At 37.3% G+C, this 24,877-nt stretch overlaps 1 protein-coding gene across 1 annotated transcript; it reads right to left on the bottom strand.

Moving 5' to 3' along the window:
* Positions 1–11,071: 11,071 nt before the first annotated feature.
* LOC107818898 (pectinesterase-like) lies at positions 11,072–16,830 on the bottom strand. Its single transcript, XM_016644974.2, has 2 exons — positions 15,599–16,830; positions 11,072–11,915 (listed from the first exon to the last, which is right to left on the bottom strand). Exons 1-2 carry the CDS (start codon positions 16,596–16,598, stop codon positions 11,215–11,217), a joined length of 1,701 nt encoding a protein of 566 aa, XP_016500460.1. The 5' UTR covers positions 16,599–16,830; the 3' UTR covers positions 11,072–11,214.
* Between the last annotated feature and the right edge of the window lie 8,047 nt (positions 16,831–24,877).

Raw genomic sequence — 24,877 nt, 5'->3', positions numbered from 1 at the left:
CTTGTGAAAACTTCAACACGACATTCTTTTGCTTTTAGCTTTCCTTGCTTCATTCATCAGCTTTTTGGGTTGCTCAACGTCCTCGCTCTACTAGGGATGAGAGTCACCCTAAGGTAATATTTATCCCTTCCAGGTTTTCAGTGCCTATCATCTGAATCTTTTTTTTATCATGCTAGTATTCATATCTAATTGTAATATTCTAGAGTGCACCATCTGGGTGTCTCACAAGAAGATTTATTGGCATATTTGTACCCTTGGGAAATGTCAACTAACACAAATAATCCATTCACCATTTTGGGTTACTCTAACCCGAACCGGATCTTGATGTTCCGTCCTTTTCTTAAACTACACCGGTTATCCCTCATAGGGCATAATTGAGATGGGTACGGCCAATTATATACCTCTGTAATTGTTGAATATAACTCAAAAAGCTTATATTCCTCTGCCTGAATTATAAACATTGTTAACCTTCATTAATTGGGCGCCTCGTACTCTTATTCATCTTGCTTCTTTTGCTTGTTGAAACTTGTATTTATCTTCTGAATCTCTCATTGTCTTTCACCGTTAAGGTGGATAGGCATTCTTTTCTTAAGGCTTCTTATCAGGAAACTTACACCTTTAAGTATACCCATGATCTGCCAAAGACCTCACATTTACTTATCATAGGCATCATACAAAAATCAAATTCCTCTGACTCAGCTTTTCCACAACTATCTCTCTTTCCAACCTTCTTTCTAGATGTAGGTATTCTTATTATGAATAAAATAGAATTTCGGAATTTGAACTCTTATAAGTGAGCACAACCACACGATGTAGAGTAAGAAGAAAGAGTGACAGTCCTAAATACCCTGTAGCCTCTTACTTATAAGTGTGGTGCACGACACACCCATAAATAAGACTCTACTAGACACGGCTTGTGGACTCCCTAGGACAGAACTGCTCTGATACCACTTTTGTCACGACCCAAACTGATGGGCCGCGATGGGCATCCGGTACCCTGCTCAACCGAGTACCAACATAACATATCTTTCATATTATTCTATCATAGGTAAATGAACCGGAGTAAAGCATGAGGGAATACAAACTTATACATATGAAGTACGACCTATAAGGCCAAAATAGTCACTCGTGTACTAAACATGGGCCGACAAGTCCATACAATCTTTTATGTACATGACATCTATCTACAAGCCTCTAAGAATGCATAATTTTCATAAAGGTCGGAACAGAGTCCCATCATACCAAACAATACACGTCTAAATCATACTAACCAATCAAGCAACTCCGAAGCAAATGGAGCGCACCAACATCTTCCACTGACCTGATAGCCTACTTGGAAGGCTCTCGACATGTCTATCAGGACCTGCAGGAATAAAACGCAGCATCCCCAGGCAAAAAGGGACATCAGTACGAATAATTAAGGAACATAAATAAGTAAATAACAGACATGGAAGAAACATAGAGTAAATGACTCAACCTGTAAGTCTGGATAACTCTGTAAATCATGAAATACTTATAGTGGCATGTATATGCATATAAATGTCATGTCGTGCATAGGTACATGTATTCATAACATCATCAAACCTCGTAGGGCATCTCATCATATCATTTCGGCCACTATGGGTAAAATTAGCAACGTATACCAGCTGATCAGGTGTGTGTGTGTGTGTGTGTGTGTGTGTGTGTGTGTGTGTGTATATATATATATATATATATATATATATATATATATATATATATATATATATATATATATATATATATATATATATATATATACATATATACACGTGTATAACGCCATCTGGTCATGGGTCAATGTACATAAATGCAATGCATGAGAAGTACGTCAATAAAATCTCTTGGAGTGTCATAAGACCATTATGCCTTTGAATAATATCATGAAGTAAACTCTTTTCAACTTTTGTATTTTTCTGAGACCCATGAACAGATGATAGAACATTATGACACATGGATATTCAAGAACATAGATATCTCTCATACTTCTATGAATAGAGTCATTTATAGAATTTGTGCATTTGCTCGTTCCGTTTGTGTCGTATAGATCATGCCAAAAGAAAGAAGGGATAGTCTTAACATACCTGAGCCGATTCTCTTGACAATCCCTTTAACACACATCAATTGCGACAAAACACGTAATGACGGATCGAAGTAGGGAAAAGTCCGTATGATATTATTGAGAAAGATTGCACCGTACTCCCTTAGAATCGCAAATCTCACGCTTTATCGTGATATAAAGTTTCAAATGAGCTATTTGAGCTTCATCCGTTAGCAAGTTTAGCATCCAAAGTTGTTGGTCTAATTCACATCCATAATGATGTAAAGTAATAAACATATCCAACTCCTAGGAGATTAAAGCTTCTCTATGTATAATATCTCTTTCCCACTTGCCAAAATATGTATCAATTTGTTTAGGCTTAAAGGACATCTTTAAACTATATTTGAAAGGAGTGAAACATAGCAGAAACTATCTACTTTAGCCTTCTGTAAGTTAACATACATATGAAACTATACCAAATAAGAAACCAATCCAAGGTAATTCCAAGAATTCCTACGTGTAAAGAAGGCATCATATGTCTTGTGACTCATTATGCATATTGTTGCCACTTTGTCTTTGTTTTATTACCATGTGGCAGCCCCAAAAGGATCTTTATCCATTTATCATAATTAATACCATAATTAAGAATTATCTTAATTAGGGTAGTATTTAATACCATAATTATTCCCACAATTAATCAATTATCCACATAATTAAGAATTATCTCAAATTACTTAAAATATTGCTCATTTTTAGCACACCTTATATACCTCACTATCATGTTCATGTGGTACCTTGTATGGTACTAGTCCATAAATACCGGGTATTTTAGCTCGGACCGTATTTTATCCCAAAATGCAAAATATCAATGAAATTTATTTTCTTCGACTTGCTTCCCCTCTCACCTTCACGAACTTACTCATCACTTATAATCCTTAAAATCTCCAAATAATATTTTCCTTGGACTGATGTCAATTACCTTACGACAAATTCAACGTACAATACTACAGGGTGCAACATCATCGTAACTTAATACTGCAAAGCGTAACATCACCGTAATGTAATACTGCAAGGCGTAACATTACTGCAAGACGGAACATCATCGTAATATAATACTGCAAGGCGTAATATCATCGTAATATAATACTGCATGATGTAACATCATCGTAATATTGCGGGGTGTAACACTGTCTATGGCCAGAAACAACCTCCTCTACTGCCCTGCATGGCCTTTGACTCACAACTTAACCTTGAGGATAGAATCTTACAGGCTAGAGAACCAACACTAAGGTGCCTCAAATTCCACCAGCAAAGAGCTCAAAATAGAATGAAAACTCAGGCTGACAAAGGAAGAATTGATAGATTTTTTCTATAGGAGATTGGGTGTACATTAAGGTGCAACCTTACATGCAATTGTCTCTAATGTCCCATAATTTCCAAAAACTATCTGCTAAGTTCTTTGGTCTATTCCAAATCCTTACAAGGATAGGAGTTGTGGCCTATGCCCTGAACTTACCCAAGGACTCTAAGATTCATCTCACTTTGTATGTGTCTTAACTCAAGAAGAAAGTGGGATCACATATAGCTTTTGTCACACTACCTGTAATTCACTTAAAGACGGGTCATGTTCTGATGGTCCCTGAAGCTATCATTGATAGGAGGTTGATCAAGGAGGATGGCAAACCAGGAGCTCAACTACTGGAAAAATGGCTCAATGCTACTGAAGAGGATTGCACATGGGAAGAGTAGGAGTCCTTTTGCCAGCAATTTCCTGATTTCAATCCTTGAGGACAAGGATTGTCTAAGGGGGAGTATTGATATGAGTTGATCCAGTTAGATTTTCAGATTAGGTATTTTAATTGCCAATTCGTATTTTAGTTGAAGCCAATTTGTATTTTAGTTGAAGCCAATTTGTATTTTTTTTTAAAGATTTAATCATTGTATTAGTTGTTAGTTAAGGTCACGTGCAGCATGTGACTTCTAGTACATATATGAGGGAGTTAGTTATAACTAACTTCTGGATTCCTTTTCTCTTCCCAACTGCTCGTGTATACATAGTAGAGGATTTAGTTGTACTATTCATTCAAACATTTTAATCAAGCTCAACTGTTCAGGAGCAATTCTGCATATTTGCTTCTTAGGTTTTGCTTATTCTCTTTCTAATTCTGTATAGTGCGTATCATGTTCCAAGAGAGACGAGTTAAGAGAAATTTGGCAGAAACTCACTCGGTCTGCGCATCTACCGGGGCTGAGAGAAATTAGTGTCTATCGATCGCTATTTGTTTATCCTAAAATTTGGTTATTAGGTAAAACAATTAAATTTATGATATTAAGGCCTATCTAGCATCTAAATAAACTAAATTTAGTTGATCCTTTGACAATGCAAAAATAATAGAAGTAACGTAAATGATAACAAAATAAATAATTAAGAAAAAATAATAGAAAGAAAAAGTAATTCGTGTTTAATGATTTGGGCTGATTGATAGTCAATGAACAATAGTTATAAGCACTAGATGAATATTGATTTTTCTAGAGTTTCTGTATAAGAATGCCCCTACATTTATTAACTAAGAAAGAAATTCACCAGGGCAAAAATACTATAGATGCAAGATAGAAAAGAAGAGTGAATGCTTTCTTTTTGTCATTTTTTATATGTGAATTGTTAATCAACCCATTAATACACTCTATGCGATCGAATATTTCTTACACACATGAGTTTTATACAAGGTATTGGACTAATAAATCTATTTTCTTTGTGATTTTGTGCTTAGTCTTTGAATCTAGAAATACTTCAGAAAAAATATTTATAGGATATCTAGCCCTAACTAACTCCAAGCACATCTCTAGTATGTTGCGAGATAACATCATGGTTGTTGCCCGTGGTAAGACGAAATCCTAGATCTTTAGAGTTTGCCGGTGCTGGGATGACGATTGCTCGGGTACCTTGGACCTTCCGAATAAATTATTTGGAACATTATTATCTGGTATAGGCAAAGCAGACCCGAGACGAAATTCTCGGATGATTAAGAGTTCTTTAGTCTTTGGCCTAGCTGGCACATCTCAGGGTTGATTATGAGTTCCTTCGATGCTTATCACGTGTCCGGTCAAAAAATCGTCATACATAGAGATTACCAATACACTCTTCAGATAATAAAGTAAATACTCCTCCCCCTGCTCCTGTTTTAGTTTACATGATATAGTTTGATTCAACATAGAGTTTAAGAAGAAAAAAAGGAAGATTTTTAAAATTTGTAGTTTTAAAAGCTTAAAGGATAAAGCTTTTGTGGGACTTTCACTTTGTATTGCTGGTAAAAGAGAAAATTTAAACTTAATTTACTTTCAAATAAAAAAATATTTTTTTTAAACAGAGTAAAGTATTCTATATAAATCTAAATAAATAGAGTAACTAAAATAGAATCTCTTTGGCTGCTACCACTAAATAGAGCTACTAGTGAAAAACAAAAGACGATAAGTTTGAATATACTAAGGTCTAACAATGTTCATGGTCAATAAATTTTATAGATCACACTAGTCGTTACTAGAGCCGTCAATATGGGTTTGGCCCATCTGGGCCGATCCTATCCAGCCCGTGATTTAATAGGATTGGGCTAAGATTTTTTGAGCACATTTAAAAATGAGTCTTTTAAGCCCGGACCAAGTAAGTTTGTGGCCCATGAGGCTTGACCGAGGTTGGATTGCGCCGACCTATGGGTTTAATAACGTATTTAATTAAAAATAGAAAAAAATAGAAAATATTAATAACTAAATAATATTGCATATAATTATATATTTAGATGAAAATAAAGATATTAAGACATCTTTATTTTGAACACTTTCCAGTTGTTACGGGGTTGCACCAAGGGTCTGCGCTCAGCCCATTCCTATTTGCCCTGGTGATGGATGCACTGACTCATCATATTCAAGGGGAGGTGCCATGGTGCATGCTATTTGCTGATGACATTATTCTAATTGACGAGACACGAGGCGGCGTCAACGAGAGGCTAGAGATTTGGAGACATGCTCTTGAGTCTAAAGGTTTCAAGTTGAGCAGGACGAAGACGGAATACCTCGAGTGCAAATTTGGAGTTGAGCCGACGGAAGCGGGAATTGAAGTGAGGCTTGACTCTCAAGTTATTCCCAAGAGGGGTAGTTTCAAGTACCTTGGATCGGTTATTCAGGGGATCGGGGAGATTGACGAGGATGTCACACACCGTATAGGGGTGGGGTGGATGAAGTGGAGGTTAGCGTCGGGAGTCTTGTGTGACAAGAAAGTGCCACCGTTACTAAAAGGTAAGTTTTATAGAGCAGTGGTTAGGCCTGCCATGTTATATGGAGCTGAATGTTGGCCGGTAAAGAACTCATACATCCAGAAGATGAAAGTAGCAGAGATGAGGATGTTGAGGTGGATGTGCGGGCATACAAGGATGGATAAGATTAGGAATGAAGATATTCGAGAGAAGGTGGGTGTGGCCCCCATGGAGGACAAGATGCGGGAAGTAAGACTCAGATGGTTCGGGCACATTCAGAGGAGGAGCACTGATGCACCGGTGATGAGGTGTGAGCGACTGGTTGTAGTGGGCACACGGAGTGGTAGAGGGCGACCTAAGAAGTATTGGGGAGAGGTGATCAAACAGGACATGGCGCGACTTAGGATTACTGAGGACATGGTCCTTGACAGGGAATTATGGAGGTCGAGCATTAAGGTTGTAGGTTAGGGGAAACTTGTGAATATTTCTACAACACAATAGAGTGAGACTAGCCGGTTAGGAGTTAGACTAAGAATGTCATTGGTCATCTATTGATGCAGGACTTTAACTGCTAGTTTTACTATACCAACCATCTATTTCGTATTTCGTATTCTGTATTTCATATCTCTTATATTGCTGTTATTTTATTATGCATTTTTATGGTACTAATATATCGGCTCTTGTTGCTTTTATGAGCCGAGGGTCTCCTGGAAATAGCCTCTCTACCCTTCGGGGTAGGGGAAAGGTCTGCGTACATATTACCCTCCCCAGACCCCACTTGTGGGATTATACTGGGTCGTTGTTGTTGTTGGATATGCCATGAGCACCTTGAAAATATTTTTGAGTAGTTTGTTTTGAGCATTGACCATTTTAAGGCCCATCGAAACAGTAGGTCGGCCCAGCCCAACCCGTTAAATGTCAAAGCTCGTGCAGGTTGTGCTAGACGGGGCTAGGCTAGCCTATATTAACAGCTCTACTCGTTACTGTATTTGTATTGAAATTTTTTTTCTCCTTTGCATTTGGCTCAAATGCACTTCTTTTCCATCACCTTAAAGGCATATTCTGCTAGAAATCTCAACCTTTCTACTTTCTCAAAATATTTCCCTTTTCTCTTTTGTTTAAGCAGGGAGGCTGTAGTCTAGAGTTGAAATTGATTTTAGCAGATCACAAAACGTAAACTTTGAAAGTTGGCCTAATTGGGCAGCAAGAGTGGATTGAAGACTCTCACATCTTGGGTCTGCTTTGATCAGTTTGGGCTGGACTGCACAAACATTTGGCAATACTTTTGGAGAAATTTTCACAAAGCACCATCTTTTAGTCCTGATTAGCCATTTATAGATACCTTTTGCTATATTACGCTCTATAGATATCTTTTATGTTTTTATACAATGTATTTCATGTATTTAAACGGTTGTATTCATTAATACAAGAAAAAAAATAGGCGTAAAAACGGGAAATCCAGCTAAGTGTTATCTGTATTTAACTGTATTCAAGCGAAATTTCAGCTGTATTTAATAGTATTCAAGCAAAATTTCAGTGAAATACAGTAACTTTTTTGCGCAAATTCTGGGAACTTAAACTTGTTAAAAACGGAAGAAAATCAAATCACATGATAGTCTCCTAATTTAACTCAAAGAACTAAAACGAGTACACAATAATTTGTATTTTGCTCAAAGAAAGAAACTCAAAAACGTGAAAAGAAGGAAAAACTAGAGCAATACATCTGATCGAACTTCTCAACTCTCTTCTCCTTTTTTCTATTGAATACAATAAACTACAATTGAATACAGCTGAATAAAACTCTTGAATGCAACAAAATACAACTAACTTCTGCTGAATAAAATAGTTGAATATAACAAACTACAACTGAATACAACTGAATGCAGTTGTATAAAACACTTGAATACAACTAACTACTGCTGAATAAAATAGTTAATTACAACTGATTAAATCTGAATACAAGAGAATAATCATAACTTTTTAATACATCTAAAATATATAAATGAATGTTGCTGAATACATGTGAATACAGTTTCACCTCTTTCATCTGTAAACATGGCTTTCGACAAAATCAAGGTTGAAAACCCTATCGTTGAGATGGACGGTTAGATCTCTTTCTCCTCTACTTTCTCTATCTCTATATTTCTTCCGTTTTTCTTGCTGAAATTTGTTGTTTTATAGATCTGTTTTTGTATGCCAAATAATAATAAAGATTGATTATGCTGTGAAAATACAGAGAGGACAAAGAATTTGATTAACGATGTGGGAGAAGAGAGTAGAGGTGACAATGGCGGAGAAATAGAGATTTAGGGTGGGAGAAGATTTATGAAACGTAGGTTTGTGGGTGAAGAGGGTAAAGTGTATGGAAGAAGAGAGAGAAAAGCTGGTCAGAGGAGATATACGCTAATTAGGTGAGAGAAAATATAAAAAATGAGAGAAAAATATTTTGTAGCATATATGGAGCCTTAATTGTAGGATGAAACTATATTTAGATTTTTTGCTATAAACTATAAAAGGTATTTATAGGATGTAATATTTTAAAATGGTATTTATTTAATATAAATAGGGTATTAACCTATTCTATAGGTGGTAAAATTTCCATACTTTTATACAAATGCAGTTTGGGGAAGCCCATGTTGGAGAGTGACACTTCTCTAACTATGCCACGATTGGTACTTTGAGAATAAGATCCCATTGGACATAAGAATTTTTTCTATCTTTTTTCGAAATTAGTGTTTGGCTATAAAATTTCTAGTTTTATTTGAAGATAAATTTTGGAATTTTTCAAAAATTTAAAAACTCCAAAAAGATGTTTTTCAAATTTTTTACTCAGATCACTCACAAAAATTCAAAAACAACCCAAAATTATATTAACGTCTAAACACAACTCTAATTTTTAAATACCATTTTTACTTGAAAAAAAGTTCACTTTTTTTTAAAATTTTACAATTCTTATGTCCAAACGCCCACTAAGTTTGTTCACTTTTGAACCAAAATGTTGTCACAAAAGCAAATAAATAACCAAAAAGAATAAGATAAATATGATATGATTATTTATCAGGGGGGGGGGGGGGGAAGTTTCAGCATTGAAATTATTTCCAGCTTTTGATTCTCTTTAAACTATAGAAACGTTTACCTTCGCACTCCTGTTCACTTGCTTGTATCAATACATTAACTCTTTAGTACTTATTCATAATCACAGAAGCGCGTCTTGTTCACTTTGCAAGGAAGGAAAGGCATCTATGCAGCCCTTAAACCTTTTGTCCATAAAAAAAATGAATAGGAAACCGTAACATGAAGAATAAAGAGGAAAAAAATATGAAGGAAAACATGAAAGGAGCAGGACAGGGCAAGGCTTGGCGATGTAGGACGGGAGCAGAGCAAAATTGTGAAAAAATACTAAACAAAGCAGGGTAAGGCAGATTAAACCTTTAGCGGATAAAGGCTTGTCGTGCCCCGCCCTGCCACATTTACATCCCTATATGCAGGTAGAAAAGGACAGATCAAACTATGGACAAAAGTTGTGAGTTATATCAAATTACTTTTTTTTTTTTTTTTGGTTTGTCATTAAGCCTCAAGTATTTATTGCTTGTTCAGTTGCCCTTAGTGAAAAGTGTATAAAGTAGGCTCTATTATCAAAATCCTGACCAAATTCGTAACCATGTATCTAAATATGTTGAATTTCAACTCAAATTTTTCAAAAATAATAAGTGCTGTAATACAAAGGCGAAATACATAAGTTACCGCCTGATCTATGAACCAAATCTCTTTTACACACTTCCTGACAGCAAAAATCATCTTACACATTCAACCTTTCAAAAGTGTATCTAATACACACTATTTTTTTCTTGACCAGTTTTGTAGAAATGTGTAATGTCACGCACCAATAAAATCGTGACACGTGTCAGTACTGTTTTTCAAAGAATAAAATACTTAAATTTTCAACTCCACCCTTTAACCATCTTCTCCCTCTCATCTCTTTCTCTTCTCCGACAAAGTATCCCTTGCCGACCACAAGAAAAAATCCACCAAAAACTAAAATAATTTTTCCTTCCTCCATTATCACCACCTTATCGCTGTTGTTACCGCCATAGCTGCCACCAACGTCGTAGCTACCACCATTACCATTAATGTTCAAAACAAATCAACAAATACCACAGTCTCCCTTCTCCACACTCATTTAAAAAAAGAATCCTTTGTTTGAAAACGAGAATTCCAACAGCAATTGAAGAGGAAAATACTTTAAATGTTTGTTATGATTCTTTTTATACATGGGAAGAAACATAATATTAAGCTAGATTATAACTTCAAATGCAAAACCCACTTTAAATTGGCTTTAAATGTTATAGTGAGAGTTTGCCGGAAGGTGATTTGCGGAAGAAATATAAAATAATTTTTTTGTGTGTGTATTAGGGGGGGGGGAGAGAGGGGGAAGTGGGAGGATGGATCTTAGCTGGGATGACAAGGAACAAAAAAGAGGAACAAAAAAGAAAGCCAAATCTGGTTTCCCCTTTTCTAGTTTCTTTTTACTATCATATTAAGAAAAGATATAAAGAAAAAAATTATGACATGTGGCATTTAATTAAGGATCTCAATAAGATTTTAGAGGTTATACGCGCACAATGTTTTAGTTAAACACGCGCATGCCATCTGGAAAAAATGGTGTGTCTTAGACTCACTTTTGAAAGATTGAATGTGTAAAATGATTTTGCCGTCAAAAAATGTGTAAGGGAGATTTGGTTCATAGTTCAGGTGGTAACATATGTATTTTGCCTAATACAAATAACATTAATAACTTCCTCAAGAATTACAAGCTACATTCTTGATTTCAACTTCCTCAAACAGAGGAACTAAAACCCTTCAAGACTTGAGACAAATAACTAATAATTCAATTGCTAATTAAAACAATTAAGATGCAGTTAAATTGAGATAAAATGGAAATCCTGTATCTGGTAGCCATTCTTTTCCTTCAATAAAATTCCCCACAGTAAATTGACTGGCCTCAGCAGAATTATTGATAACCCTGTAACCAGACCAATTCACTCTAGCACTTGTATTAGAACCAGGTCCTCTGTTCATATACTCTCCATAGTAAAGTGTATCCAATGCAAATGTACCATTCCATTCTAAATATCCAGCAGGTTCAATTAAGCTACCAATATGTGTTAGCATAATAACTGTCCTTGAATATTCTTTCCAGGGTCGACCAATGTAATTCTTGAACGATGATTGTACTGGAATTAAATCTGCAGCTGCTGCAATTTTGCTGTTCAAGATTGAAATTCCAGTGTTCTGATTTGGATCTTCTCTTCCTTGAGCAGTAAATATGTTCTTTTGGTTCTCGTTTGGTTTACGAGCATATAAGCTGCAGTTCTGGAACACAACTGCTGCATTACCAAAAATGAAGTCGACAGTCCCATAAACATCACAATCGCGATAAAATTGTCGTAGGGAATGGACGTAGAGAGTATCTTGGTATGCCACAAAGCTGCATTGATAGAAGGCTGAGAGATCTGAGCCACTTCTAACTGCCACTGCTTGGTGCTTGCTTGGTCCAGCAAAGTTTTCAAATGTGATGCCCTTTGCTATAAATCCATTTCCCACCACGGCTGCAGTAAAAATAAAAAGTTTTAGCTTCTATGCACTAATAGTATAAAGAAAATTATATACTACCAAGTCACATAAAACATAACTATAGGTAACCATAAAAAAAGTGAAATTACTAACCCGAAGATAAGGTAGATTATCTCCAACAACTAGTTAAACAGTAAATAGTTTTCTCACCACGACTGCAGTAGAAGCTAAAAAATTTAATTTCTATGCACTAATACGGTAAAAAGAAAAATTACAAACCACCTAAGAGATAAATATAGTTAATTATCTATAATAAGCAAGATTAGTATCACAGAAGATAAGGTAGATTACCGTCTACAACATGTTATAATATGCTATATTAAGTTCTTTATACAGTCACAGAATATAAGATAGAGTTAAAGACCAAAAGAAAAAAAATCATTTTTTTAAAGTATTCTTGAAAATTTTATAATTAACACATTAGGAGGAACGAGACAAATGTGTTTGACAGAAAATCCAGGAACCAAACTAGTTTAAGAGTTTTTCCGTGGGACACGGTAACGAATAGATGGCTAGAAGGGTCCTACTAAATAAGATCACCGGCCAGCATGTTGACTAATTATTTTAGCCCTTTAAAATTAGAAAACAGAGTTTCTTTTCAATTTTGTATTTGGACAACTTTATAGTGGTCAACAGTGACAGGACGAAAAAAGCAAAGAGAAAAGGAAACAAAGAAACTTTTTTCATACATCCAGAGGGCCTCCCTTTTTGTCTTATGCATGTAAATGAAAATATTTTTAAATACAGTGTCTGCCAATAGCAGCTTGAATTGCATGCAAACAGAGAAAGTCTTTTAAAACGCCACTGGACATGTTCAACTAGCTGAGTGCGTTTGGAAACAAGCTTTAATGGGATAGCTAGGCCACAAAACCATCATATATGGTGCCGCCTTTTTTGGCAATAAGGAAGAGCAGGGACCATGAAAATCATTTGCTAGCTTGATGAAAAAAGACCCTTCTCTGTTTGCATGCAAATGTGCAATTCAAACATACAAGTAATAGGAGTACTACTTTTTCTTCGTATTATTTGCAAAATTAAGTAAACTTTTGGGTCGACAAACAGTGGCACCCAAGGGGTATCAACCGACGCCCTTCATTGGAAAATTACACTGTTTAGCTCAGTAAGTTTTTTTAAAAATATGTATATATACTATATAATGACACCCCTTAGCTTTTTGATGAGTTCGTTTCTTTATATTTTGACTCCCCTTAATAAAAATTTTGACTCCGTCAGTGTCAGACAAATGTAGCAGAATTTCAGGGTGTCATACTATAATATAGTAGTGGTTTAGGTTTATAAGTGTATCATTTTCAAGATTCTCAAGCTTTAATTGTAGGAAATTTTCTCTAGGATGGCGCATTGGCATTGGAAATGAAACTCAATGTCAATGCATAATATGTGCTTGAAGCTCCAAGATCTTCGCTTAAAATCGGCAAGGCAAAAACCTCCAACAGCATTGAACCCCATCACTTTTTACTGGTAGCAGATTAAAACTTAAAACCTCTAAAGGTATATATGACTAGCTAGCGTTCTAGGTTAACGTTAGAAGTAGTATTTAATTAAGAGAAACATATACTTCATCTTCCCATTTTGTGTGGCATATTTCTTTTTTTAATTTTGTCCAAAAAAGAATAATATCTTCTTATATTTAGAAATAATTCAACTATTATTTTTTTATTTTATCTTTAATGAATTAATTTAAAAACACATAAATATTTATAACTTGTTTTAAACTATAAATTTAGAAAAACTTTTCTAACTCTGTGCAAGTTAAACACCGTCAAATAAAATGGAATAGGAGGAGTGTCATATTGGCCTCTTTTCTCCTAACTGTGTGCGCATTTAAGTGTAGTATATTTTCCCCCAGTGTCTTTTAGATATGATTTCCCCAAATTTAGGCCTCTGTATATTAAGATAGATTGAAGCCGACAATCACGACGGATTAGTGGATAGATGATAAATTGTCCAATTTCCACACACAGTCACTTTAATTGCTGTACTCCAAAATGTTCACCAGGACATCATTGTTCATTTTATGATGCTCAAAATGCATTTTCCTTTTTCTTCCCACCGACACTATCAAATCAACTTCCATACCCTTTATTATGCCTACCATAAGGAATATATTATGCCACTTTTTCAATGGTTACACATCGATCGTCTACTGTGACTTTAATTTCTCGAAAACTTTTAGCTGTAAGTTTTACGAATGCAGATCGCCATTTTAAGGAGTATCTTATTCGGTTGATTTTGAATGCAGACTTTCGGATAGACAACCTTGAGAAATGAGTACCATTGACTTTTAAAAGAAAATCACTGGTTTAATTGTACAAGGCTTCAACTTATGATGCAATACACATAAGTTTCCTCCACTTAGCTTAATATAACAATATAAAAGTATTTACACAATTAATATTAAAAGCTAACAGCAACTAAGCATATGACTATGCATGTTACGCTAAATGTACACTGCCTATGGACGAAACTAAAACTAATTAAGAAAAAAAATAGCCTAGTCTAAACTATTGCAGAAAATGTACTTATGATGATATAGTAATAAACAGTATTATGAGCTATAAAGGTATAGATTATTATTTTCCAATACATACAAAAGTAAGATTTGAAGCGTTAGATTTAAATATCTAGAACACGTGACACTACAGCGAACGCGTCAACATCGAGATCTCGAGCATCTGCTCACGGGGACCATCTGGCTTAGTCAAAATGAGAGACCACTACTTTTCTTAACTTTTTTTTTTTCCATTATTGCACTTTTTATGTAAAACTGTCGTACTCTAATATTGCATGACAAAGAATTGGAAGATTTTGATTAAACGAACTTACAACAGAGATCTTAATGATAAGCGTTTCAAAATACTCCCTGCGCCCTAATGTAAGCGTTTCATTAGAGTAAGCAAAGTTTTTTTTTGTTTCTCACCCGGAGTTCGTTACCTACATTGAAGCCCGACTATATCCGGATTCGCGTCGCATAGGACCCTATTCAGAGGAAAACACTCTCTACCAAGGATTGTTCCATACTTAGGACTCGAAACCGAGACCTCTGATTATCGCCATCCGCTGCACCGCATCCTTTGGTGGTAGAGTAAGCAAAGTTACTAAGATAAAACTTGATATTTTTTAAATTAAAGTAAAAATAGGTTCCAAAGTATATTTTTGATAATATGTACTGTTAAGATGTAATTAACTAAATAATATATTTTCTTTAATAGCTTAAACTTTTAAATTAGATTGTTACACATTTCAATATGATAGCAAAATAGAGAGATTCTGGGTTCAGGGTCTGACATCCAAAATGGTAACATGTTATAATTTTCAAGTTACTAATTAAGTTATCTCTAATTATATATTATCTTTTACATAACATGATAATTTTAAATAATTTTTCCAGCATCATCATATTTAAAGTTAAAACTATATTCAAATTTATTGAGATGATCTGTTATACTTCTAGAAGAAATACTGATATAGTAAAGGTTATAGAGTATTTGTCTCATCTTCTAATACTTAAAAAGTAAGCTATGTCAGTATTTAATTAACCAAATCTATCACCTGAAAAAACCAATTTACCAAAGCAAACAAAAATAAAGCAGAAGATAACTCCAACAGAGAATTAATTAAAGTAAAACTTGGAACTCACCGACGGTAGCAGATCGGAAAGTAGTCCATCCATCGACGACACTGCGATTACCCTTTATTAACGTTTTTCCGATCCCATCTCCGAGGAACATTATCATAGGCTTCCTCCTCACCACCTCAATATATTCATAATACGCTCCCGCCTTAATGTGAATAACAAATCTTGTCCTACTCGCATTAGGAGCTGCACTTAATGCCTCGTTAATTGTACTAAAATTACCACTACCATCTTTAGCTACCACTAAATCAATCTTGGTCTCATTAATTGGAGCTTGCAAAAGTGCTCTGTCTCTTTTCTTAAGCCATTTTGGGAACCCATTTTTTACAGCACCGTACTCAGGGTAAATTTCTTGAGATTTTGAAGAAGCAAATGATGATTTCTTCATTTTCTTGAGCATTGCTAGACAATTACTAACATGGTGAGCAATTGTATGTAGATTATGCTGAACGTAACGTCTTAAATTTTTCTTACAACGCGCAAGGCCGTCAAGGCAAGTGGCCTGATTTGTCATTGCAGCACTAAGAAGAGTTTGTAAGTCATTGTAATTTTGTGAAGGAGATTTTTTAGGGTGGAGATCAGAGAGAGTTGTTTTGAGCTCAATGATAGTGTTATCTAAGAGCTGAACACAATCTTCTAAAGCTCGTTTTTCGTATGGTTCAAGTCGGGGGAGATCCTCACGAATTTCAGTACAGTTTTTGGCAGAGGCTTTTACCTCAGCAACTGTGACATTTATAGTTGAAGAGATGATTTGGGAAATGGATTTTTGGGCAAGATCTGGGATTAGGGAAAGAGTAGAGACGCAGAGTTTTGGGTAACGTGTGTCTTGACAATGGGAATGAGCTATTTGGATGTTTTTGTGAACGTGAATATGTGGGGTTGTTTGGACTGTTTTTGAAGATGATTTTGGGTTGTTTGAGAGACTGAAGAATGTGACAGATACAATGGCTGAAAGAGCGAAGAGAGTGAGGAGAAGTGGAGTTTTTCGTCTGAGATTGTACATTATGGAAACAGAAAGAGTTGCAAAGCAAATTAGCAAGTTCAAAATTTCGTGTAGGAAACTAAATTAAAGAAACAGCTCTCTTAAATATATATATATATATTGTGTGCGGAGGAAGATGACACGGGACATCTACAAATTTGGTTCCTGGTACTTCTGGTTTAGAATAAAAAAGGGACATGTTAGGTTTTCAAATAACACTGTTCCTCTTAAACTTCTTCTTCTAGCTAAGGGATACCAAGAAAAAACTTCACAGCGACAGTTAATAAAAACTTGTAATTTAAACTGTTATACTGAGTTCTATTTATTTTAAGTTACTATATGTAATTACTTTTTAAGTCACTTGATTATGTAAATAATTTTTATATCGGCAATGCTAGAACATAAATTCATTCCATTGATATTTTTTATTATCGTTTGAATGACTTTGATGGTATAGAAAATGTCAATACATAAAATGATTTTCAAAGGTTTTACTGACAGAAAACTACTCGTAATGCAAATAATTAAAAAAGCATTTTTTTTTCTAGAAAAGCACACACTGATTTCGAATCCGGACGCCCATATCTAGATTCCAGGAAGGTGACGAATGTAAATGACAGTTATGAGGGTTACCTTTTTAAATTTACTCCCTATCAAACAAATAAAATAGAATGGACAAAAAAACAAAAAAGTTTCCTCTTTACTTTTGCATCTCACAGATTGGTGGCATAGTCACTGGACTCAAAAAGAAAGAGACTGGTCTTAACTCATGATCCAATGGAGCCGTGCCATATTATTAGTAGTTTGTTAGTCTAAGTGTTTCAAAATCGTCGAGGACTTGTCGCTTGAGTGCCGCACCGACGGATCAAGAATTTCTAGATATGGGTGCATCACTAAAAAGAGAAAAAAATAATATTAAGTAGGAATTGATATTTGTTCCTTTGGGTAAATAATTCAATATTCAACTAAGTGCACCATTCAACCTTTTTGGTGTCTGAGACAAACAGATAATATTAAACCAATTTTGAAAAATACATACATAAAATATCTAGCTTGATGAAAAGATCATAGGTTCACGTTGTATTGGTCTAAATTTGGCGACTTGATAAGGGTAGATAAATAGGGTCGAGTACGGGATCGACCATGGCATAATATCGAGGAGTCGTCCTCAGAAAGATTATTGCCAAGGACGAGCAACTGGAGTAAAGAAGTAACGGTAGGATAGGTTTAGAAATGGATACAAGGAATATACCTTTGAATATTCTTTATGTTGTACTTTTTAGAGTTTCTTGGGAATATCCCTTATAAATAGGAAGAGATAGAGAACAAAAGGGGGATCTTCACTTTTTGATAAGAGCATAGTGTAAAGGGTTGACTATAAAGAATATACGAAAGTTATCTTATTCATTGACGACACTGCTCAAACATATGTTATTCAATCTATGCTTGTAAGATCCAAGGATTCCTTATTCATATTCACGTCCCATCCTTCCACGTTGTTGTCAAGTGGAAGAATCATCCAAGTCACATAATATTTGGGTGACAAATTTCCTCTTATTACATTTATTATTATTGTCTACATTTATTGCATGTTCTTATTATTGTAACATTCATTGGCAATCATTGAGCTCACATACGATATTCATTATTCTTAAACATTATCCGTACCGTTGATATCCTTCAATATTAGATCTAGAATTTATTATATTTAACTAAGATTCATCATTTATTTTATCATTAATTAATTTAGCAAAAAGCTTGACGTTTTTTGGTCAAACACACGTGCCCCATAAGCTAGGTTATAAATCTGTCCTGGTTGATTGGAATGAGTTATGGCCTCAACATAACATTAGGATATCAAAACTACAGTCTACAACTATTACCATTTTAATTTTGTTCATTCTCTTCGCTTATTTGAGTTTGAATTTTGAACTGATGTCGATGAGTTTGTTTATTGATAGCTCATGCGTAGCAATAATTAATGGGTTTAGATCAGCTCCGGTAAATAACTATTCAGTATTCTTCAATGGCCTCTTTAATTTTTGCCACGTGTACACTTAAAAACGAAAGGTCCAAATTGCATCTCCTCTTACTTCCGTTTTCTTTCAACGGGATCGGAGACGTTTCAACCTCTCTTTAAACAATCCTTAAATAATTCCATGGCTTGAAATTTTTTCGTTTCTGCTCTATTACCATCTTAAACCCTTTTTAATATATTATTGAAAGTTGAAACCCATAGTTACCCTTGCTTACATAAGCTTTACTTTGCTTCTCCATTGTAGTCTTCTCTAGGTGTTAGTTCAAAACGTTTTTCCAATATCACCTTTCTATTTGTCTTTTCCTGAATTTTTCAAGGATAATAAATTTAAACTCTTAACTTGATCCTACGTGCATTTACGGGTTTGCTCCAAGGTAAAAGTACTATGGATGCTGAAAGTTCTGCTTTTCTGACTTGGAGGTAGGGAATAGGGGGAGGTTGTAGTCTATTTGGCACTGCAATTGTGGCTTGATCCTAAAAGAGATGTATTACTTAGGCATAAAATGAGTTTTCAGTAGTAGGTATGTTGGAAAAGCCAAGATTCAAGAAAGAAGACGGATGCAATTTGGACCTTTCGATTTTAAGTGTACACGTGGCAAAAATCAAAGAGGCCATTGAAGAATACTGGAGGATTGTTTACTGGAGCTGATCCAATCTAAAATATCATTTATCTTTCCTTAAATGGAATACTGAAGGGTTATTTAGCTCTTCATCTTTCTTCATCAGCTCATCATCTTTCTGTTTAAGCCCATCACGAAGTGCATGAAATTCGCCATCTAAGGAAGTCGGCCATCGTTCAGTGCTTAGTACGGTATTCCTTGTACTTGGAGGTCATCTTCTTGAAAATGGTCGTCATCCGCTCCTCCCGCCGGTCATGCTCGATCTCCATGATAAGAGTCTAACAAGCAAAAAAAGAGGAGTCGATGTGAGAAAATTACACGTAAAACAAATCCTAACATAAAAAAGAGCACTTACTCGTAGAGCCATGCCGGATATGCCCAACGATAAATCCGCATCGTTCATCGCCTGTAGCGCATTGTTCTCAGAAGTTGCGCACAGGGGAGCAAAGGCAGGAACCTCCCGTTCTGAGTTGGCCAAAAGGTCGTAGTCCACGGGAATGACTATGTGCTGGTTGGGACCCTCCGTCCTTATCTCCACACGGGTGTTCCTCTCTAGGAAGGCCCGTACCTCCTCAGGGTCGATATCCGAGCCAGAGTCGTCATCTCTCGCAGGAACTGCTCCATTTCCCCCAGCCGTCAATGATACACCACCTTTTACGACCCGTTTAAGCTCTCCGTTACCACGAACCCCCTCAACCCCAAAGGGCCTCCTCTCCATATGGCACCTATCGTGAAAACGGTCTCTACATCTGGTGTAAGCGCAAATTCCGCTTCCAAAGCGATGAATTTTTCCGGTTTGAAGTCAACGGCAATGGCTTTCCCGATTTCCACCCTTCGCATTTTCCTCGACGGTGACTCTTCGCCGTCAGATGGCTCGTCTACAAGATGATAGATGGGTTAGGAAGAGATCTCATCCCGCAAGGCAGCAGTTTGAGGGGCGGAGTCCCTCATCGACAGAACTTGAGTCTAACTTCCTCGAGCAGAATCAGCCAAGGCAAATTGCATTTCAGCTGACGCGATAACTTGGCGAAACGCAGGCACTGGAGCTTTCTTCTTGGAAACTCGCTGATCTAGCACCAAAGGGAGGTCGCATCAAAGAGAAATGGTAAACAACAATAAACTGAAGTAGAAACAACACTTACTGGATGGGATCTTGGGTCCAAAACGCTTGTGAAAGGACGCCTAATCACGAATTCCCACGGTGTGGGGTATCACGCGAGCCACCCAATATTCAATATCGAAGACGGGAGAAGGTGCACACCTCTCAACTAAAAAATAAAGAAGCCGCGAGTGAGCCAAAAATGAAAGAAAACAACGAGAATACGGTAAGATACTTACGATTATAGTTCCATTGCTCGGGAAACCCAGTAGGGTCCGCCACCAGGTGCTCGGTCTTGATGAAGATGTACTTTTGCCAAAACCGTTGATTCGTCTTATTGTCCTTCCCGTCCACCAATCCTCTGGTCCTACGATGTCGTAGGTGTATCAAAGTGCCTCTAAAACGCTAGGCGAAAATAAATGCAGCAGGTGGCGAATGTCGACCTCACAGCTGGCCAATAGGAGAAATTTATACAAATCAGGGGAGAGTTGCACCGGGCAGACATTGTAAAATCGATAAAACTCCTCTGCCAATGGGAGGAGAGGAAGAGAATAACCAATTAAGAACGGATAGACGTAGAAAGCACAATATCCGGGTCGATGAACCTCTACGATGTCGTTTCCGGCCGGAACAATTTCGTCGTGAGGAGGAATGCGATATTTAGACCGGAGGCCGTCTATGTAAGGCGTTCCCGTCTCAAAAAGCTTCTGAATAGGAGCAGGAGCGGGTTCCTTTGGGAAGTCATGTCTAACTAAAGGGTTCTTGGTGACTATCTCTTCCACGGTGGGGAAGCTTTCTTCCTCTTCAGCCATGAATTCCTCACCACCGGGAGGAAGGCCCACCGATAATGGAGTGGCATCGGAAACCTCATCATAAATATGAGGGGAGTTGGACATATTTCCGTAGTGAAACATATGCAACAAAATATGAAGAAGATATTGACTGGGTAAGAAGTCAGGGATTAGAATTGAAGAAGTCATTGCCTACATTTATTGCATGTTCTTATTATTGTAACATTCATTGGCAATCATTGAGCTCACATCCGATATTAATTATTCTTAAATATTATCTGTACCGCTGATATCGTTCAATATTAGATCTAGAATTTATTATATTTAACTAAGATTCATCCTCTATTTTATTATTAATTATTTTAGCAAACAATTTGGCGTCGTCTGTGGGGGAGATTTTAGTTAAAATTTTAGTTTTTTCTAGATCATAAAAAAGGACAGCCTTCTTTTCCTACTTTGCACGAACTAACAACGACAAGAAAAGGAGATGAAAGACAGAAAGCAGTAGTGGGTGTCACTACCAACATCTTAAACACCATCAACGAGGATGATAGAGAAGACGATGAGAATGTGACGCCAAGTGCTACACCTAGGCGGAGTGATTCACCTCCCCCTCATAGAAGTGTAACCGCTTCACGCGAAAGGGGAGCTTCCATATCCACAGCTCATGAAGCGCCACCAGCGGTGAAAAAATTACTGGAGGAATGGCTGACAAGTACTCTAAATAACATACTCGACAAACCCGTTCAAAGGGCGAATAGAAATGTCGCGCAAGCAGATACCACAGCAACCACCGGCGAACAACCCGCTCCCCCAACAAGTAACGCTCACACCGTTGTTGATGCAGGTAATGATGCACTTGCATCCATTCTAAAGAAAATGGAAGAAATGGAAAACGAGAACAAAGTACTCCGCGACTAGATGAGTGAACATCAAGAAAGGGTCGACAAGATACCGGGTGCCCCAAAACTGCTACCAAAACGGGATGTTGGCCGATTCATCAAACAACCAAATTGCGGGGAGGAAGCCCCGCATGCCATACCCAAGACCTTCAAAATGCCACTGTATTTGAAGACATACGACGACACCACAGACCCTGAAGATCACATCATTCATTAAGTTACTCTAGTAAAAGGCAACGACCTTTCAAAGGAGCAGGTACCATCAGTGTTACTAAAGAAGTTCGGCAAGACCCTAACAGGGGGGCCTTAACCTGGTACTCATAATTACCAGCACGTTCAATAATAACATTCGAAGAAGTGGCTGACAAGTTCGTTACCACCCACGCCGGAGCTAAAAAGGTGGAGGCCAATGTGAATGATAAATTCGTTGTTAGGCAATCGCCCGGCGAGGGACCAGAGACTTCCTCTCTCGGTTAAATAAGGTAAGAATGAGCTTACCAAATATATCAGAAGGGATGGCGGTGGTAGCTTTCCAAAATAGGTTGAGCAGGAATGGGTCGAGAGAGACCAGAAAGTTATTAAGCAGGCTCATAAAATACCCTCCCACCACTTGGGAAGAAATCCACAATGCCTACTGCGCCGAGGTGAGAGACAATGAGGATGACCTTAACGATCCAACCCAACGGTTAATGTCGGTCCAGACAGAGTCGAGGAAAGACCGTCGTAATGACAGTCGAAGAGATCAATCAGGTCCATGACTCAACCGAGACAGGCATCAACCCTATGTCAGAACAGCCATCCCAACATCTCCTCGACAAGCGAAAGGGTCGTCCAGGCCACATACAGGAACTCAGCGAAATGAAAGAGGTATGTCTCCACTCTTATCTACTCATAATTTTTGTGTTTCCCTTTCAGAAATAGTGTACGCACTAGAGAAGCTTGGCACAAAGGTGAAGTGGCCACAAAAAATGAAGTTCGACCCAAGTACCCCGAAAGTCGAACGTCCTCTGTGAATTTCACCAGGAGTGGGGTCACAAAATCGAGGACTGCATAACCCTACAATAAGAAGTAGTGAACATGTTGAACCAAGGGCACCTGAGGGAGCTGATGAGCGACCGAGGACGAGCCAACTTCGGCCGCGGACGAGAACAACACCAAGGCCCTCCAAAGCCACCCTTCCCCGCCCGCACCATCCAAATGACCATCAGCGGAGGTGATGAAGCAGAAATCAACCATGTGAAGTTTACCACCACACATAAACGGAAGCGGTCAATCACCCACGAATGGTATGATGACCTCGAAGACAATATCTTCTTCGATAAGTCAGATATCCACGATTTGATTTTTTCTCACTTCGATGCTCTTGTCATTACATTATATATTTTGAATACTAATGTAAAAAGAATAATGGTAGACGAAGGAAGAGGCGCGTGTATTATCCACCCTCGAGCTCTCATGCAAATGAAACTCGAGGACAAGATAGTACAACATTGCATAACACAAACAGGTTTTAACAATGCAGTTGAGCGAACCTCAGGGGAGATAACGTTACCCGTTCTGGCCGGTGACATCACCCTAGAAACGACATTCCATGTCGTGAACCATGACACAACTTACAATGCCATCATAGGGCGACCATGGATACATGCCATGAGGGCTATCCCGTCCAGCCTGTATTAAGTATCAGGTTCCCTACTCCATGGGGGATATTCAGCATCCGAGACAAACAATGCACAACCCAAGAATGCTATCTCATCGCTCAAGATTGTACATACACTCAACAGTTAAAGGGAACAGACTTAGAAGCGTAGAAATTACCAAAGTCGGGGGCCGAACCCAACGCACAAAAAGACGTCATCAGGGCCCCGACATCATAAAAGTCGCATGGTCAATGGTAGAAGACCTCAATCCCATTCAACTAGACAACAACAAAAAGGCTTACATCGGCCATAAACTATCAGAACCAAGTAAATTTCATAAATTTTTAATTGACAACGCTGATTTGTTTGCTTTATCCCATACAGATATTCTAGGTATCTCAAAGGACGTTGTCACACACAAGTTGAATATCAATCCACTCTACCACCAAATGCAGCAAGTAAGAAGAAAATTCAACGCCACAATTAACGAGGCCGTCAGTGATGAGGTGGATAAGCTACTCGCTAATGGTTCCATCCGAGAATCAAAATACCCTTAATGGGTCACCAATGTAGTCATAGTGAAAAAGAAAAATGGGAAGTGGAGGATGTGCATGGATTTCACGGACCTAAACAAGGCCTGCTCGAAAGACTCCTTTCCATTACCTCATATCGATCAGCTCATAGATGCAATAGCAGGGCACGAGTTGTTGAGCTTCTTGGACGCTTACTTAGGTTACAACCAAATCCTCATGGAGAAGGAGGACCAGGAAAAAACTACTTTCATCACCCATCAGGGAATGTACTGTTACAGAGTCATGTCATTCGATTTGAAGAACGCAGGAGCAACTTATCAAAAGTTGGTCACCAAGATGTTTAAGGATCAACTCTTCAAAACAATGAAAGTTTACATCGACGACATGCTGGTCAAATCAAAAAAGAAGGAAGATCACATCGACCACATGAAAGAGGCCTTTGGTATACTAAGGCAGTACGACATGAAGCTGAACCCCGAAAAATGTGCTTTCGGTGTAACTTCGGTCAAGTTCCTCGGCTTCCTAGTATCAGAAAGAGGCATCGAGGTCAACCCCGACCAAATCAAAGCCATTGAGGGAATACATGAAGTATTAACCAGCAAGAAACAGGAACAAAAATTGACAGCCGAGGTTCATCTCACGATCCTCCGACAGGTGCCACAAATTCTTCAACATGC

This window comes from Nicotiana tabacum, chromosome 22 (assembly GCF_000715075.1).
Source record: "Nicotiana tabacum cultivar K326 chromosome 22, ASM71507v2, whole genome shotgun sequence".
In the NCBI taxonomy this organism is placed as follows: Eukaryota; Viridiplantae; Streptophyta; class Magnoliopsida; order Solanales; family Solanaceae; genus Nicotiana; species Nicotiana tabacum.
The sequence above is the reverse complement of the archived record's forward strand: the minus strand, read 5'-3'. Positions and strand labels throughout refer to the sequence as shown.